Source organism: Pseudophryne corroboree, chromosome 6, assembly GCF_028390025.1.
Source record: "Pseudophryne corroboree isolate aPseCor3 chromosome 6, aPseCor3.hap2, whole genome shotgun sequence".
NCBI classification, from domain to species: domain Eukaryota; kingdom Metazoa; phylum Chordata; class Amphibia; order Anura; family Myobatrachidae; genus Pseudophryne; species Pseudophryne corroboree.
In genome coordinates this window covers 118,859,852-118,876,329 of record NC_086449.1, presented here as the reverse complement: position 1 = coordinate 118,876,329, position 16,478 = coordinate 118,859,852, and the positions used below count along the sequence as shown (strand labels likewise).

The window sequence follows — 16,478 nt, the reverse complement described above, 5'->3', positions numbered from 1 at the left end:
GCAATTGTCCAGAATTTGTGTCAGTAGAAGTCATCACAGCAGTACTGGATTGGACACACAAACATCTCTTCCTACTTTTTAGACTGTCATCACGGTGCCTTGCATTATCTTGTGCTGGGGGATGTTGGTATTGTAACGTCACCCACTACAGAAGAAAGAGGGGGATCTGGTAGAGTGTCTTGTACTGCTAGAGGTTAGGAATGGCCATTGACTAGTTAACCAACTATCGTCAATAGTCCTTAGCTATCATGTGGGGGTGTGTCAGTTGTTCAGGTCTGCGCATGCGCAAAGGAACAAGAACAGCATTTACAGTACTTGAAAGTGATGGGATTTTGCCATCAGACCTCCACTATCAATGATGAAACTACCATGAGGAGAAAACCATTCAGGGTTACAAACCGTCAATGGTTGATGGCCATCCCTACTAGAAGTCCAAGAAGACACATCCCAGGAGTGTAGGTAGGTACTGTATGTGCACATCTTTACACTGAACTGAGCCCTTTTACCATTTACTACAATACAGTCCTTAGTATTACTGAAAATAATGGAAGGTAGATAACAATGTCCCTACTGGTCTATAAAGTGTGAATATGAAAGACTCTGCTGAATAAACGCATATTTACCAAACATTAGCATTAATAAATCCTATTCCTGAAATGGAGAAGAGCTAACAAATGGGTGTACCCGCCAATGATAGGGATAGTTACTGCATCGCTCGGGACTATAGCTGTTGGCTACACTTCATCTGTCTAAGAAATGTTGATTCAATTTTTTCAGATTGAAATAATGAATTTGTAATGAACAGTTTTGCCTTACTAAACATTGCCTTACTTTAAATTGCTAACGTGACGAAATCTCATCAGTTTCAGAATCCTGCATCCTTACATTTAGTCCTATAGCACTTTCAAAGAGCAAGTACCGTATCTTGAAGGGGCTATGATTACCGTTCCCAAAGCGATTATCTTTCTGGGTTGACCCTCACTGCTTTCACTCATCTGCCAGCAAAGCAATGGCCAAGCATGATAACACACCACTTTTGGCAAGCATACAACAATCACGACTTAAATGATTGTCACCTATCCTGACAGACCCAACAGGAGCAGTAGCCCCAAGTCAGTGCTGTCCAAACAGGCAAGGTCAGGCTCCCAGTTATTGTCAGTCCAGTTACCAAGGGTGCTAAATAGAACAAGCCCCCCACATTGACCATATATAGGTAAAGATAAACAATAAACTTACTCGCTCCCATTACAAATGCAAGACTTTCTTCAGGCAGCACCCATCCTATGCAATGCCCTCCCACACACAATGATACTCCTCTAGCCTCCAAACTTTCAAGCGTTCCCTGAAAACTCACCTCTTCAGGCAAGCCTATCAAATTCCTGAACCGCCCACATGACCTTCAGAAGCATTCATATCTATTTACATTCCATCAGGACTGTCTCTGCTATCTGGTGGGACCGCTATGCTATAGATAGAGTCTATCCTTGTGTGTGTATCCTTCCTCATTCCTCATTCCCTTTAGATTGAAAGCTTGCGAACAGGGCCTTCCTACCTCTATGTCTGTCTGTTATTACCCAGTTTGTCTTATCACTGTTGTTTCCAATTGTAAAGCGCAATGGAATATGCTGCCCTATATAAGAAACTGTAAATAAATAATAAATAGGGTCTTGCGTGCCCATACAAAGAAGCATGATCACCCTGACATTGGACCATCTAAAACCAACTCCTGAATTAACCATTCCAGGCTTTATGGGTGAAATCATGCTGGCAAAGAATGGCCTACTGCTAGCGAAGGAAACCCTGCTGGGTCTAGTGCCAGCAGTTAGCCTTACTAGTCTTTAGTCTTGGCCAGCTGGGTACAGCATGGACCTAAGTCATAGTAGCTCCTTTGAGAGAACTTCTGAATACTCATGACAGACTCAAACACTGATAAAAGTCAGATTGTTTTCCCTATTTCCTTCTGTCCATATATAAACATCTTTTTAATTTTGGGACACAACCTAGTTTACTACCCTGCATTAAATTCCTGTTAAAAACCTTCTTTAATCCATTATTTAACATGATTCTTCTTTCAGAGGTATCCCATGCCAATATGCCACAAAATGGTCCTTTGTCCAATCCTCTACAATGATAATGAGACTCTCCCAATCTATCTCCAGTGCTAACAACATTGTGGGATCTTGGCATAAACTGTATGGCAGATGTTGTCCACACTTCTATAGACACTAAAATTCCTCCTATTGGCTATATATATATATATATATACTGCCAATATCCTTACCTCCTGCAGCTTGCTGAGACATTGTGGTATTCCTGCCCAGAATGAAAAGCTCTTACAACTTGCAGAATAATCATTTCTAGCACTCCCAATGCCCTACATGGTTCCTAGTACTGTCCGTTTTCATATTTAATATAGGCCATGGTACTAGTTATTTTGCAACATGGGACACCTTGATTGTTTACTAGAATGCTTTTACAGTGTTTCCTACTAATAATAGTAATAATTTTATTTATATAGCGTGCTTTCTCCAATAGGACTCAAGGCGCTTAGCAGATACATAGCATAATATAGTACAGAAAATAATAAGGTACAGAAAAGCTTTTCATAAAATACAGAAGCATGTAGATACTAAAGGGACATTATGGAAATGCTTGAGTAAACAGGAAAGTCTTGAGTCTACTTTTGAAGGATTCTAATGTTGGGGCCTCTCGCACAGTGCGGGGAAGTGAGTTCCATAGAGTCGGAGCCGCATGACTATATTGGTAGGAAAATAAGTTTCCTACCAATGCTAGTGCAATACCGTGTCCTTAGCTACAAACAATGACTGGTTTATTATGTTTCACTTGATGTCATATTGACTGATATGTTTATTGTTACAATTATTATTGTCACTGTTGATTTGTAATGTGCTACAGTGCTCTGCAGCAAATTGGGATATGCAAAGAAAACATAAAATCCAAGAAAGACAAATAAGTAGAGAGAGAGAGAGAGAGAGAGAGAAGAAAACAAAGGATAGGGGCAGCCCTGCTCATGGGAGCTTACAATCTAGGGTAAGAAGAGCAGACCTGAGACAAAAGGAGCATGTGTGTGTCAGAGAGGAAGCAGTGGCAGCAGTGAGTGTGTACTAGTGTGTGTAGCATAGGTGGGAGTAATGTAAGCACATGCAATGAGATGGGTCAGAAGCGTCTACAGATATGAGGGGGGTCCAGTGTGCAGTGGTCCCTCTCACCACGCAACAGGCATCCCCATTACAGCTGCCAGCAGTTGGTACCAAGTGTTTTCATTTGGCATCCTCCCTATACCTGTGACTTGATCTTTCTAGTGATATATTCAGGATGATGGCACAGCGTTACCTGCTGTGCCAGTGCCATCCTCTAAAATACATTGCTGGAAAGATAGGGCACCCTCCAATAAAATCTAAATAAGAATAAACAATTTTTTTTATCACAGTATATTTTACAGGTTCATTGCTAAGAAACATGTCCCTCTTAGACCAGCGCTAATGTCCTTTTTAAGACTCTTATCATATAACTTGGTCCTAGGAATTAAGCACACTAGTTACTAAATATCCAATTCTCCAAACTGGCATAAAAAAAAACAACTAAGAATTACAAAGAAGCACAACAAGATAATATGTGCCCACAACTATTGGGGAAGCACAAAATCTTACGACTATTCTATTTTGACATAAATTGGAATGTTCAAAGAGACACATGAGCAGCCCAAATGGAATAATAGAAGGGTAATATCCCAGTAATTGTTCAAAAATATGAAAAATAGAGGAAGTGTTCAGAAGTTACTATATGTCTCCTTATATAACATTAGGGAAGTAGAAATAGCCAGGAGCAAATGACTTCCTTTGTACAAAAAGCAAATCTTTCTAAAAGCCCCCAAGGGTAGACTGTCCTTGTCAGAAAAATGTCATCTGGTCAGGTACAATACCTCATATAGTGGTCTGGAATCAGAACTCGATTCAAGTGCTGAAAAGGAAGGCTGACGGAGATAGATTCATCAGAACAAAAATGGTCATAGGAAGTCCGGTTCAGTGTACACTAAGGTTGGGAAAAGCCACTAATGGTGCACATGCAGAGAATAACGGACGACAGAATGCAGCATGAAACAGCGCAACTAGACAGTAGCACAATAATCTGTCACTGACGGATGTGACAGGGCCTTGTTTGTATGAGGAAGTAGGGGGCTGAGGTACATTACCAGGGCAGAAGTTAGATTGAGCATGACACAAGGCAAAGACGAGGAGCTGTCCAACAGCTAAATCAGCAGAGCAGCATCCTCCAGTGGCATGAGCCCAGAGTTCATATCCTGACATTTCAATGGACTAAGGGCCTAATTCAGACCTGATCACAGCAGCAAATTTTTTCTCTAATGGGCAAAACCATGTGCACTGCAGGGGAGGCAGATATAACATGTGCAGAGAGAGTTAGATTTGGGTGGGGTATGTGTAAACTGAAGTCTAAATTGCAGTGTAAAAATAAAGCAGTCAGTATTTACCCTGCACAGAAACAAAATAACCCACCCAAATCTAACTCTCTCTGCACGTGTTATAGCTGCCCACCTTCCTGCAGTGCACATGGTTTTGCCAGTGGCGTAACTAGAAATTTTTCTCCCCCAAGCCAAAAAATCCTTCGGCGCCCCCCCCCCCCCCATACACCCCGTAATTGGCACTAGTAAAGGTAGAAAAATGCGCGCGCCGCAGGCGCGCGCTGGCAAAAAGGGTGTGTGGCCTTGTCGAAATGGGCGTGGAGGGCGTGGCATTGCAGGAAAAGACTACCTTATACCCCAGTTTTGTAACCTGCACGCCCAGACGTTGGCCACCACAGGAAAGAAAAATAATCCTGATTCATGCCCCTTACATTATTTGTCATTTTTCCTCCTTATAGTAATGCCCAGTATACATTATTCCACATACTGCAATGGCCCTTAGACATTATTCCACACACAATCAGTGATCGCGCTGAGCCAAAAAAAAAGTGGGTCCCAGGGACCCTTCACTTTTAAAAATTGGGGTCCTACCGGTCGTTTTCTGGGTCCCATCGGAATGAAGGTTCTTATTCATTTTAATCTTGTTTGGACACTACAAAAGTGTTGCAAGATGGGTGGGATGGGGTGACAATGCTGCTGGGCTCTGTAGCATGCAGGACACCCTGCACCAGAGCTGTAACTAGACATTTTGGTGCCCTTAGGCAGAAAGTGAATTGGTATTAGACCACTTAGACCATAAAGAACAGGTAGTGCGCGCCGTAGGCGCGCCGCAAAATTTCAGGGGCGTGGCTTCATAGGGAAGGGGCGTGACCACATAATAGTGTCAATTCACATTACACCACACAGTAGTGGCGCTTATACACATTGCACCAGGTAGAACCTCCTATGCACACTGATCCAGGTAGATCACGTCATACACTTTGCTCCAGGTACAGCACGTCATACACTTTGCACCAGGTACAGCACGTCATACACTTTGCACCAGGTACAGCACGTCATACACTTTGCACCAGGTAGAGCACGTTATCATACACATTGCCGCTAGGTAGAGCACGTTATCATACACAGTGCGCCAGGTAGAACACGTTATACACACTGCGCCAGGTAGAGCACGTTATCATACACATTGCGCCAGGTAGAGCATGTTATCATACACATTGCCGCTAGGTAGAGCAAGTTATCATACACATTGCATCAGGTAGAGCATGTTATCATACACATTGCCGCTAGGTAGAGCAAGTTATCATACACATTGCATCAGGTAGAGCATGTTATCATACACATTGCCGCTAGGTAGAGCAAGTTATCATACACATTGCCGCTAGGTAGAGCAAGTTATCATACACATTGCGTCAGGTAGAACACGTTATTATACACAATGCGCCTGGTAGAGCACGTTATTATACACAATGCGCCTGGTAGAGCACGTTATCAGCCACATTGCGCCAGGTAGAACACGTTATTATACACAATGCGCCTGGTAGAGCACATTATCATACACATTGCGCCAGGTAGAACACGTTATTATACACAATGCGCCTGGTAGAGCACGTTATAATACACATTGCACTAGGTAGAACACGTTATTATACACAATGCGCCAGGTAGAGCACGTTATTATACACATTGCACTAGGTAGAGCACGTTATCATACACATTGCGCCAGGTAGAACACGTTATCATACACATTGCGCCAGGTAGAACACGTTATCATACACATTGCGCCAGGTAGAACACGTTATCATACACATTGCGCCAGGTAGAAAACGTTATCATACACATTGCGCCAGGTAGAGCACGTTATCATACACATTGCGCCTGGTAGAGCACGTTATTATACACATTGCACCAGGTAGAACACGTTATCATACACATTGCGCCAGGTAGAACACGTTATCATACACATTGCGCCAGGTAGAACACGTTATCATACACATTGCGCCAGGTAGAGCACGTTATCATACACATTGCGCCAGGTAGAACACGTTATTATACACATTGCGCCAGGTAGAACACGTTATTATACACAATGCGCCTGGTAGAGCACGTTATTATACACAATGCGCCTGGTAGAGCACTGAGGCACATTGCAGTAACCACTCACTTATCACCTCCAGTTGCACGAAGGGGCCGTTTGACACAAGTGGTACCGCCCCCAGCAGCAACTCACTGACACTCACCATTTTTTCTGACAGCACAGTGCAGTGAGTGCACTGGCACAAGTAGCCAGCCTGCGCCTGTAGTAGCCGCAGCCTGGAGGAGCTCTATGTGAAATCGCAAGCAGAGGCTGTTCTCTGGCAAGAAGGAGCTCGTCCAATCGCTTCCCCTGACGGGCTGGCCACTGCTAAATATACCGATAATCAGTTCCAACTGTGTCAAAGTAGTGGAGCCCCAGGTGCAATGGGAAAGTCAGTGTCACTGCACAGTTGTACTGATTACTGGTATATTTAGCAGTGGCCAGCCCGTCAGGGGAAGCGATCGGAGGAGCTCCTTCTTGCCAGCCTCTGCTTGCGATTTTACAGATAGCTCCTTCATGCTGCGGCGCCGGCTGGCTACTTGTGCCAGTGCACTCACTGCACTGTGCTGTCAGAAAAATGGTGTCAGTGAGGCCCTGACACTCTGAGCGGCCTCACATTGCACACACGGAGCTTGCAGCCCCCGGACATCCCGCATCTGCACCAGCTACTCCAGGTGAAGTGGGGCGATGCAGCACTGTCTACTGCTTACCAACAGCGGGAGCTGCGCAGCCCGGCCGGCTCCTGCTGGAAGGTAGTTGTCGGGTCTCGGTGGGGCGTTGAGCGGGTTCCGGGTAGGGGGGTGGCGGCGGGCAGATCCGGAGCTGTACTCCCAGTCGCAGAGGAGGGTGCTGGCGGCAGAGCGGCAGTGGAGCCGGATGAGCGGGGCCAGTCTGTCAGCCCTGCAGCACAGATTCATGTGCTGGCGGGGAGCAGGATGTGAGTCCCGGGCGGCTGTTTCTGGGTAAAATACGCGCCATAGCGCGTTTTTGCGATCACTGACAATAATGCACATGACACAATATGCACACACCGTAATGCCCCCTACACATTATGCCACACACCGTAATGCCCCCGACACATTATGCCACACACCGTAATGCCCCCGACACATTATGCCACACACCGTAATGCCTGTGACACATTATGACAGGAATCGCAATGCCCGTTATACATTATGCTACACACTGCAATGCCCCTGATACATTATAGCACATACAATGTCTGTGACACAGTATGACACACAACACAATGATCCTGAGACATTATACCACATACCACAATGCCCGTGACATAGTCTACAACACACCGTAATGCCAGATACATTATGACACACACTGCAATGTCCGTGATACATTATGCCACACACCATAATGCCCATTACACATTAAGTTCTACAGTAAGGCTTCCAATTACTTTTAAATTACCTGCTCGTTGCCAGGGGTTTCATGCTCTTGGTTCCATGCACGGTGCCAGGATGTCATGCTCGTTGCCAGGGGTTTCATGCACTGGGTGTCATGCTCGTTGCTAGGGGGTAGTGCTTGTTGCTAGGGCCGTGCTCCCAGTGCCACATATGCTCCCAGTGCCAGATATTCCCCCACAGTGCCAGGTATATGCACCCAGTGCCAGATATTCCCCCACAGTGCCAGGTATATGCACCCAGTGCCAGATATTCCCCCACAGTGCCTGCTTCCCCCCCAGTGCCAGGTATATGCCCCCAGTGCCGGGTATATGCCCCCCCAGTGCCAGGTATATTCCCCCAGTGCCAGGTATATGCCACCCCAGTGCCAGGTATATGCCCCCAGTGCCAGATATTCTCCCACAGTGCCAGATATTCCCCCCAGGTGCCAGGTATATGCCCCCAGTGCCAGGTACATGCCCCCCAGTGCCAGTTATATGCCCCCAGTGCCAGGTATATGCCCCCAGTGCCAGATATTCCCCCCCAGTGCCTGCTTCCCCCCCAGTGCCGGGTATATGCGCCCCCAGTGCCGGGTATATGCCCCCCCAGTGCCAGGTATATGCCCCCAGTGCCGGGTATATGCCCCCCCAGTGCCGGGTATATGCCCCCCCAGCGCCAGGTACATACCCCCAGTGCCAGATATTCCCCCCCAGTGCCTGCTTCCCCCCCAGTGCCAGGTATATGCCTCCAGTGCCGGGTATATGCCCCCCCCCCAGTGCCAGGTATATGCCCCCCCCCAGTGCCAGGTACATGCCCCCAGTGCCGGGTATATGCCCCCCCCAGTGCCAGGTATATGCCCCCGGTGCCAGGTACATGCCCTCAGTGCCGGGTATATGTCCCCAGTGCCAGATCTGCCCCCCCAGTTCCAGGTATATGTCCCCAGTGCCGGGTATATGCCCCAGTGCCTGCTCCCCCGGCCCCCCCCCTATGTGTTGGAGGGACACGAGCGCATCGCGCGTCTCTCCTGTGTCCCTCCTGGCTCTCCCCCGGCTGGTCTAATAACGGAAGTGCCGTTCGTGAGCCAATCAGAGCTCACGAACGGCACATGCTTCCTTAGACCAGCCGGGGGAGAGCCAGGAGGGACACAGGAGAGACGCGCGATGCGCTCGTGTCCCTCCAACACATAGGGGGGGGGGGCGGGGGAGCAGGCACCGCAGGGAGGGAGAGCCGGAGAGGAGATCGCAGATTGACATGCGGACGCTCGTCCGCATGTCAATCTGTTCTAAATCAGTGGCGCCCCCGCAGCCCCTCGCCCCCAAGCCACCGCGAGGACTGCGGGGGCAGTAGTTACGCCACTGGGTTTTGCCCATCAGAGAAAAAATTTGCTGCTACAATCAGGTCTGAATTCGGCCCTAAATCCTTACTATTACAAAATGTTCTGTAACCTTCTATATTCCCAAAGCATTTAATTCACATATGAGTCACCCACAAGAAGGGGAGAGATCCACTGTCCTGCACCTTATGCTGATACAAAGTTGAATGCAAGTCAGCTGTAATTGCTCCTGCATTCCATTCATGGAACTATAGGAATATATTCGCCATATGCAGGGTTGTACGCTTTTATGCCTTTGGCTCGCCCTTATTCGTATGCTTGGTTTGACACATGTCATCATCCTCAGTGAGCACATAAACCTGCCATATCTTTGGTGCAAAAGATACATATGAGAACATGCGTCTATACACATACACACATGACTGCATAGCCTGCAATCCTGTTGTCGCTCCATCACTGAACTGCTTACGTGTGAATGCCCCATTACCCCACCCAGTTATGCCAGAAATGCAATTGATTTGCGCACTACTTGGTACGCCCTGTACTTGAGTATATACTCTCCTCTGGTGCATGCGCAGTGCGAAACCATACAAGATAGGTCCACAAAGCAGATATTTGTTCAACCCTGAGTCAGTATCTGATATTGTTATTAAATGTAGACCTAAAACAGTTTGCAAAACCATTGGTGGACAGGCTGTAATGTCTCTTCCAAGGACTATACACTTAGCTCAAGTTTTTTTAAAATAACAACCTAATGAATTTCTTCGTGTGGATTCAGGCAGTAGGGCCCATTTAAAGTTGGACCGGATGTAAGTCTGTTTTATTTTTACTAAATATGCATTTCCATAATGCACCTGGGCTGATGTAGATCTAGATGCAGAAACCGATCTCTTATTGGTGCAGGAGGGCTGGTGCAGTGAGGCACTGTGATAGTGAAGACTATCAGCAATACTAGTTAGCCACCTCTGATTGGCTGAGCCACCTCTGATTGGCTGCTTGTAGTCTGACCCCTCCAGCTGACAATAGTTCATTCATTGTAGCTGCTATATTATATGATGTTATGGTCATCTATTCAAATAGCTTAATTGATATTTCCATTTGGACTGTGGCAGAAAATGTATTCCCACTCAATTTTTAAAGGGGACAATCATGGATATTTTATTTCATATTGATGCATTCATGGTGCATATGCTAGTGTTTTAGAGCCAGACACAATGCACAATGAATCTGACTGAACATATGCTCATATATGCGTTTTTTCATGTTTTTTGATGCTAACATTCGGGGCACAAAAACGACTAACACTGCATGAGCACCAAAAGCATATAGGAGGACACTCTCCACTTCATAGGCTTGGGTGTAGGGATGATGAGGTGGCACCTGTATCTCTACTCCCTCAGGTAGGGGCTAGATCAGTGGTTCTCAACCTCGGTCCTCATGTACCCCCAACAGTTCATGTTTTCCAGGTCACCTAGCTGGTGCACAGGTGTATTCATTACTCACTGACACATTTTAAAAGACCCACAGGTGGAGCAAATTATTTCACTTGCAATCCTGTGAGGAGACCTGGAAAACATGAACTGTTGGGGGTACTTGAGGACCGCGGTTGAGAACCACTGGTCTAGATGACTGGCCTATTATCAAGAGTAGCAAGATTATGACAGGGCTGGGCTGTCCCCTGCCTCGCTCCTTATAATGTTTATCTTATAGCCCCTATAAACTGTCCGATTGCCGGATGAGGTGCCCGATGGCCGATATGGCCCCATATTCCTCCCGTCACCCGGCCCCATAGCCTGGCATGTTAATATGGATGAGAATGTGCATTTTGGCTTGCATGTTTAAACGAGCCGGCACCAACGATGAAGACAATGTGGATTATACAGTATAAATGTCTTAAACCATTGCATATTCTTAACCTACTGCGAGTGAAGTCATCGGGGCAATGAAACACTGTCTGCATTCAGTACCAAATGTATACCTCCTGACTGGTTCCAAGTGACTTTAGATACACATTGCTCTCAAACAGAAATGATTAAACATGCTTTAGAAACATAGAAGTTGATGGAATAAGAACCACTTGGTCCATTTAGCCTGACTCTTTTTAAAATTTATGGTAACCTCAAACCACATTTGGTCCTCAGTTCTTTGTAAGGGATTCCTTATGTATATCCAAAACACAATTAAATTGTTCAACTGTCTTTGCCTCAACCACCTCTGATGGGAGGCTTTTTCACATGTTCACTACCCTCTCCTTTTTCCTCAGATTTCTTCTGAACCTACCTCCCTATAGTCTCAGTGCATGTCCTCTTGTTCTAATACTTCTCTTCTTTTAAAGAGTGTTTCCCACCTGGACTTTGGTAAAACCCTTGATATATTTGAAAGTTTCTATCATGTCCCCATTTCCATTCTCTTCTCCAACCTATACATGTTAAGATCTGTAAGTCTTTATGTGGAAGTTTTCTTATGTAGACCATGCACCATTTTAGTAGCCCTTCTTTGTACAGTCTCTAATGTATTTATATACTTCTGGAGATGTGGCCTCCAGAATTGAACACAGTATTCTAGATGAGGCCGTATACAGTGGCATTATTATTTCTTTCTGCTGCTGATTCCTCTCCCTATGCAAGCAAGCATCTGACTAGCCTCCTCCAATGCACTTTTACATTGCTTACCTGCCTTTAAGTCACCTGAAAATAGTAACGCCTAGATCCCTTTCCTCCTCAGTAGTTTCCAGAATAGTGCTGTTAATACTATATTTAGCCTTTGGGTTTTAGGACCCAAGTGCATGATTTTGCATTTTTTGGCATTAAACGGTTCAAATGTGCAACATCCCAGTACATCTGGCAGGGATATTTGCACACCTAGAAGGACAGTCACACATAAATGGGAACACTCACTTAGCATTACGCAATGGGGTACTGTTTTGTATTCGTCTGAACAATAAGACCCAAGAGATTAGGGCACAATAATACATAGTTTTTTGACTTATGTAAAAATATACAGTAACCATACCGGGAAGCTACGCCAGATGTGGCACTCATTTTTCTCCACACAATTAAAACTGCATACAGGAAAACAAAATACACTTTTGCTGATGGATTTCAATAAATGGTTCCAAGACAGTTATTCCCACAAAACTGAAGCAGACCCCAATGTGCGGCCTGATCTCTTGGATTCACAAATTTAAAGAGACTGTGAGGCTATAAGTGGAAAGTATACGGCCACAGGATTTAACTGGACTGAGTTTCATGTGTTAAAGGAGGACAAGACCCTCCTGGACTATAATTATGGAGATACACCTTCATACTGTGGGCCAGATGTACTAAGCCTTGAAAAGTGATAAATATCAAGGTGATAAAGCACCAGCCAATCGGCTCCTAACTGGCATTTTTCAAACCCAGCCTGTGACATGGCAGTTAGGAGCTGATTGGCTGGTACTTTATCACCGTGCAATTTATCACTTTTCAGGCTTAGTACATCTCCCCCTGTATATGTACTACTGATCGTCTCTTGTACCGCCATCACCCTATACACTTACTGTTCTTGTTTTTATTCTTAATTAGAGTCTAGCTATTATTTCATGTTTGTAAAGTGACATCTACCATCTGTCGCAATTTGGCTTCTGAACAACTAAAAGAATTGGAATAAAACAACAAATTACCCTGACCGATGGTTGTCATTGAGCAATATAGTGGAGTCTAATGGTCTTACTTTGGTAGTTTACTAATGAATATCTTCAGCTCCATGAATAACAAGCATGAGAAGGGAAGAGACATGAAAGCGGATCAGAAGCTCAGAATGATCTGATCTTTATGGGGCACTCATTTGTATTGTTCGCAGCACATACAGGAAGACTGGTGCCTGGAGAAGCTGCATTTATTAAAGCTCAGAATATTTTTACGGGCATTGTTGTAGTTGCTGCAAGAGACAGTCAGCCAGCATTGCAGGAACTTCCCTATATTTCTCATTGTGACTCCTTAGACAGTACAGATAAGCAACTTAATCAGGGCTAACTTAAACAAAGGTGCCAGTGGGCATTTGCACTGTGCCCTCTTGTAATGAAGCCTCTGTACCTCCGGTCATGAAAATATATCTGTCTGAGCATCTACTGTCGAATCAAAAATGAGACCTCTTGTTTCTAAAGAATACATTTGTACAGTTTAAGTGACCTGCTACACCGAGATGATTCTCAACACTTTCTCTGGTAATAGTCTTGGGGCCTATTTATTAACCTAACTACTTGAAAACCATGCGGAAATAGCATGATTTAAATAAATAGTTTATTTAACAAAGCCTGTATGCAGGAGATGTCAGCAACCTCTCCTGCCTTACACTAGCAAGCTCTGCAGATAGCTGTCCCCATAATTTTCAATGCAAACTGTGGTCTATCCCAATTTATCAAGTTCCGAAAAACTTAACATTTCAAGGCCTGGCGCATTAGCTAACACCATCTTCAGATCTTTGGATTCCATCCCAGTAGTTTGTCTGCCATCTAAAAAGTGAAGCCTTCTGCTGAAAGAGTTTTCAATGGGAAAGTACTTCCCTGGGACAGACTGCTTTGGAAAATGCTGTCCCCAACAAGCAAGCAAACATTCCAATAAAACAGAACTAAACAATATGAAATAAATAATCGGACCCTCAATTCTAACCCTTTTATTAGCCTGAATCTGAACCTACAGCACACTTTAACTGTAAACCTAAGAACTTCTAAAACCTAATCCCAGCTTCAGTACTACCCAAGAGCTTTCAAATTTGCCAGGCCTACTAAAGCTCAGATCTGGTCTTTCAATGCCAAAAAATATAAGACTCTCACAGTACAATTTGTAGCAGTGAAAAAAAAAAATTTGTTTCTTATGTCCGTTCTATTGGGTATGAAAAAAAACATACTCTCCACAAAGACACAGCAGCAAGTGCTTCACAAAGGGTTGTGAGGGCCCACTAACATGACTTGTGATTGAGGCGTACTAAACTAATATCCTCAATCAACCTGAACCTAACGATAGACTTTCCTTTTGGAATCTGTTTCTGTGATAGGTTGCTGAGAGTTTGGTAGAACAAACAAGGATACTCGTGACAAGGTGCAGGATTGATACCTTAATCTGCAATAAAACTTTAGGTATATACAGACAACTTGTGTTGCAAGACTGCAAAATTAGGAGAATGGTGTATAATAATAATATTATCTGTGTTCACACAAACGAATGTTACAGTAACAGGATTTCCGATGGGATAAAAGTCACTTTTGGGAACCCACTTTTTACCATGGACATAAGTCTATATACACATAAAACAATGGCTCAATATGCATCTCACAAGCCGTGCTACAGTAGTGAATACAAATGAATTTATCACAGACAAATATTTAGGCCAGCAGGAAGCTATTTGTAGAGGAGGAGCAGACATTGCCGGTGATCCTGCATTACCTCTGGGTACTATCCAACACAACAGAAAGGAAACAGGAGGTCAGGCTGCTATGTCACTATGCCACCACCTCTACAATCATACATTATTTACAGATTAGTAACCAGGAAGAATAATGATGAGGAGCCAATGCTGAGGATGGACAGGTATGATTTATGAGAGCACAGGAAGCACATTACTCTGAGTTGCAGTGCTGACTTACTCCTTGTATCCTCATTGCAGACTCAGCACGCCTCTGTCTCACTACATCACTCACCTTTTTCTTACGGTCACGAGATCGGCTCCTTCTCTTGCGGTCTGATTCCTCCTTCTCTTTCTGCTCAGCATGAGCTTGGGCTTCAACATCCTTGATCTTTTTGAGCTGTTTGGCAGCTTGTGCCATCCTGAGCACCTATAATCCCCTCCTTTGTACTCAGGGTGACCACACAGAGTAACAGAGGAAACAAACCCCAGGTTTGGGGTTGATTATTGTAATTTAAACCACTGAGTTTCTTTCTCACAAAAGCCAGTGTGGCACGGCAGGATTTAAGTGCCAGCTTCCTGGGCAAGTCACACTCTGCAGGTTAGAATCTTCTGTTCCATACCTGTAAAAATAAAAATTTGACACAAAATAAATACCGCAAATCTAAAAATAAAATGCAACACTTACAACAAATACAAAAATAATGCAACACCTATAAACAATACAACAAATATAACATTATAAATGACATCACTTACAACAAATACTACAAAAAAGAACATTGTCACACAGACTCATAAACAAGATAGTCCCAGGGATGTAAAAAGGATATTGTATGATGAAGATACAACACAATACACTGGTGTGTGTCCTGCACAAATAATGTACACTGACAGTCACAACTCTACACCGGTCCTACACAGTGTGGCCTTTTACAAACACATCGCCCATTGCGTCCTGCAGACGTCTGCCCCATTGGGACACAAACATCTCTCTACCATCACACAAGCACTGCAGTGCTAAGCCTCGTTACTTTCCCTTACTGTCCCCTTCTCCCTTTTTACTGTTTCCCTTCTCTAAACACCACTTTCCTGAACCCCTGCCCCATCCTCTGGGAATAATCACCCTCTCTTTCTTCTCTTCTCCACCTGCTCATGCCACAAGCATCCCTCTCTCCCTGCACATATTCCAGCTCTCCCGTCATCTATCCCATTCTCCCTAACAGGCATCCCCTGGCCCCTCTCTTTCACACCAGGAGAGCAGCTGTTGACATATTATACCTCTACTATCTCTCTCTTACCCCTCTACCTGCAGTCCAGCCTTGCCGTGGAATACAGTCTTATCACCTTTCCTCTTCAATTTCCCTCAAACCCCCCACCCTCCCTCCTCTCCCCCCCATCGCCAATGCCTGCAGGGCAGAATTTTCAGCACATAGTCTGTTCTGCTTGATTCTGCTGTCATTCTGACCACATACCCCTGACCTGGTTAGGTTCTTCACTCTCTCTCCATTCATCCCACAAGGTGCAATACCCAGTACATACCTCTACTGCTTCCTCCCCTCTATCTGTCTTTGCTGTTGTAATAGAGCATCCTGCAGGCTGCGTGCTGCTGGTCCTCACACTGCAGTGTTGCTGAGCCAGGCGAAACACATTGCTTCCTCCTGCATGCTGGTCACCTTCCTGCACTCTCTCTCCCCCCTCATCTCTCCCCCTTTCAGCAGAAAGATGGTAGATGCACAGACTGCAAGTGTGTGCATATACAGTAGTCAGTGTGTGTATGTCTGGAGAGCTCGGGGGCTCTGCATGAAGATCTGCTTGCATGTGTGTATAGAGGGATTTCTCTATGGG

At 45.0% G+C, this 16,478-nt stretch overlaps 1 protein-coding gene across 5 annotated transcripts in view; it reads right to left on the bottom strand.

Moving 5' to 3' along the window:
- ANK1 (ankyrin 1) overlaps nucleotides 1-15,224 on the bottom strand; it is a 451,795-nt gene extending 436,571 nt beyond the window's left edge. For 3 of the 5 annotated variants that reach the window (XM_063931753.1, XM_063931756.1, XM_063931754.1), the window contains exon 1: nucleotides 14,926-15,222. In XM_063931753.1, coding sequence (XP_063787823.1) covers nucleotides 14,926-15,051 — 126 coding nt within the window. In that variant the 5' untranslated portion in view covers nucleotides 15,052-15,222. Of the gene's footprint in view, nucleotides 1-14,925 lie in introns of all 5 variants that reach the window. The other 2 variants (XR_010180528.1, XM_063931755.1) reach the window with 2 other exon arrangements.
- Nucleotides 15,225-16,478: the final 1,254 nt, after the last annotated feature.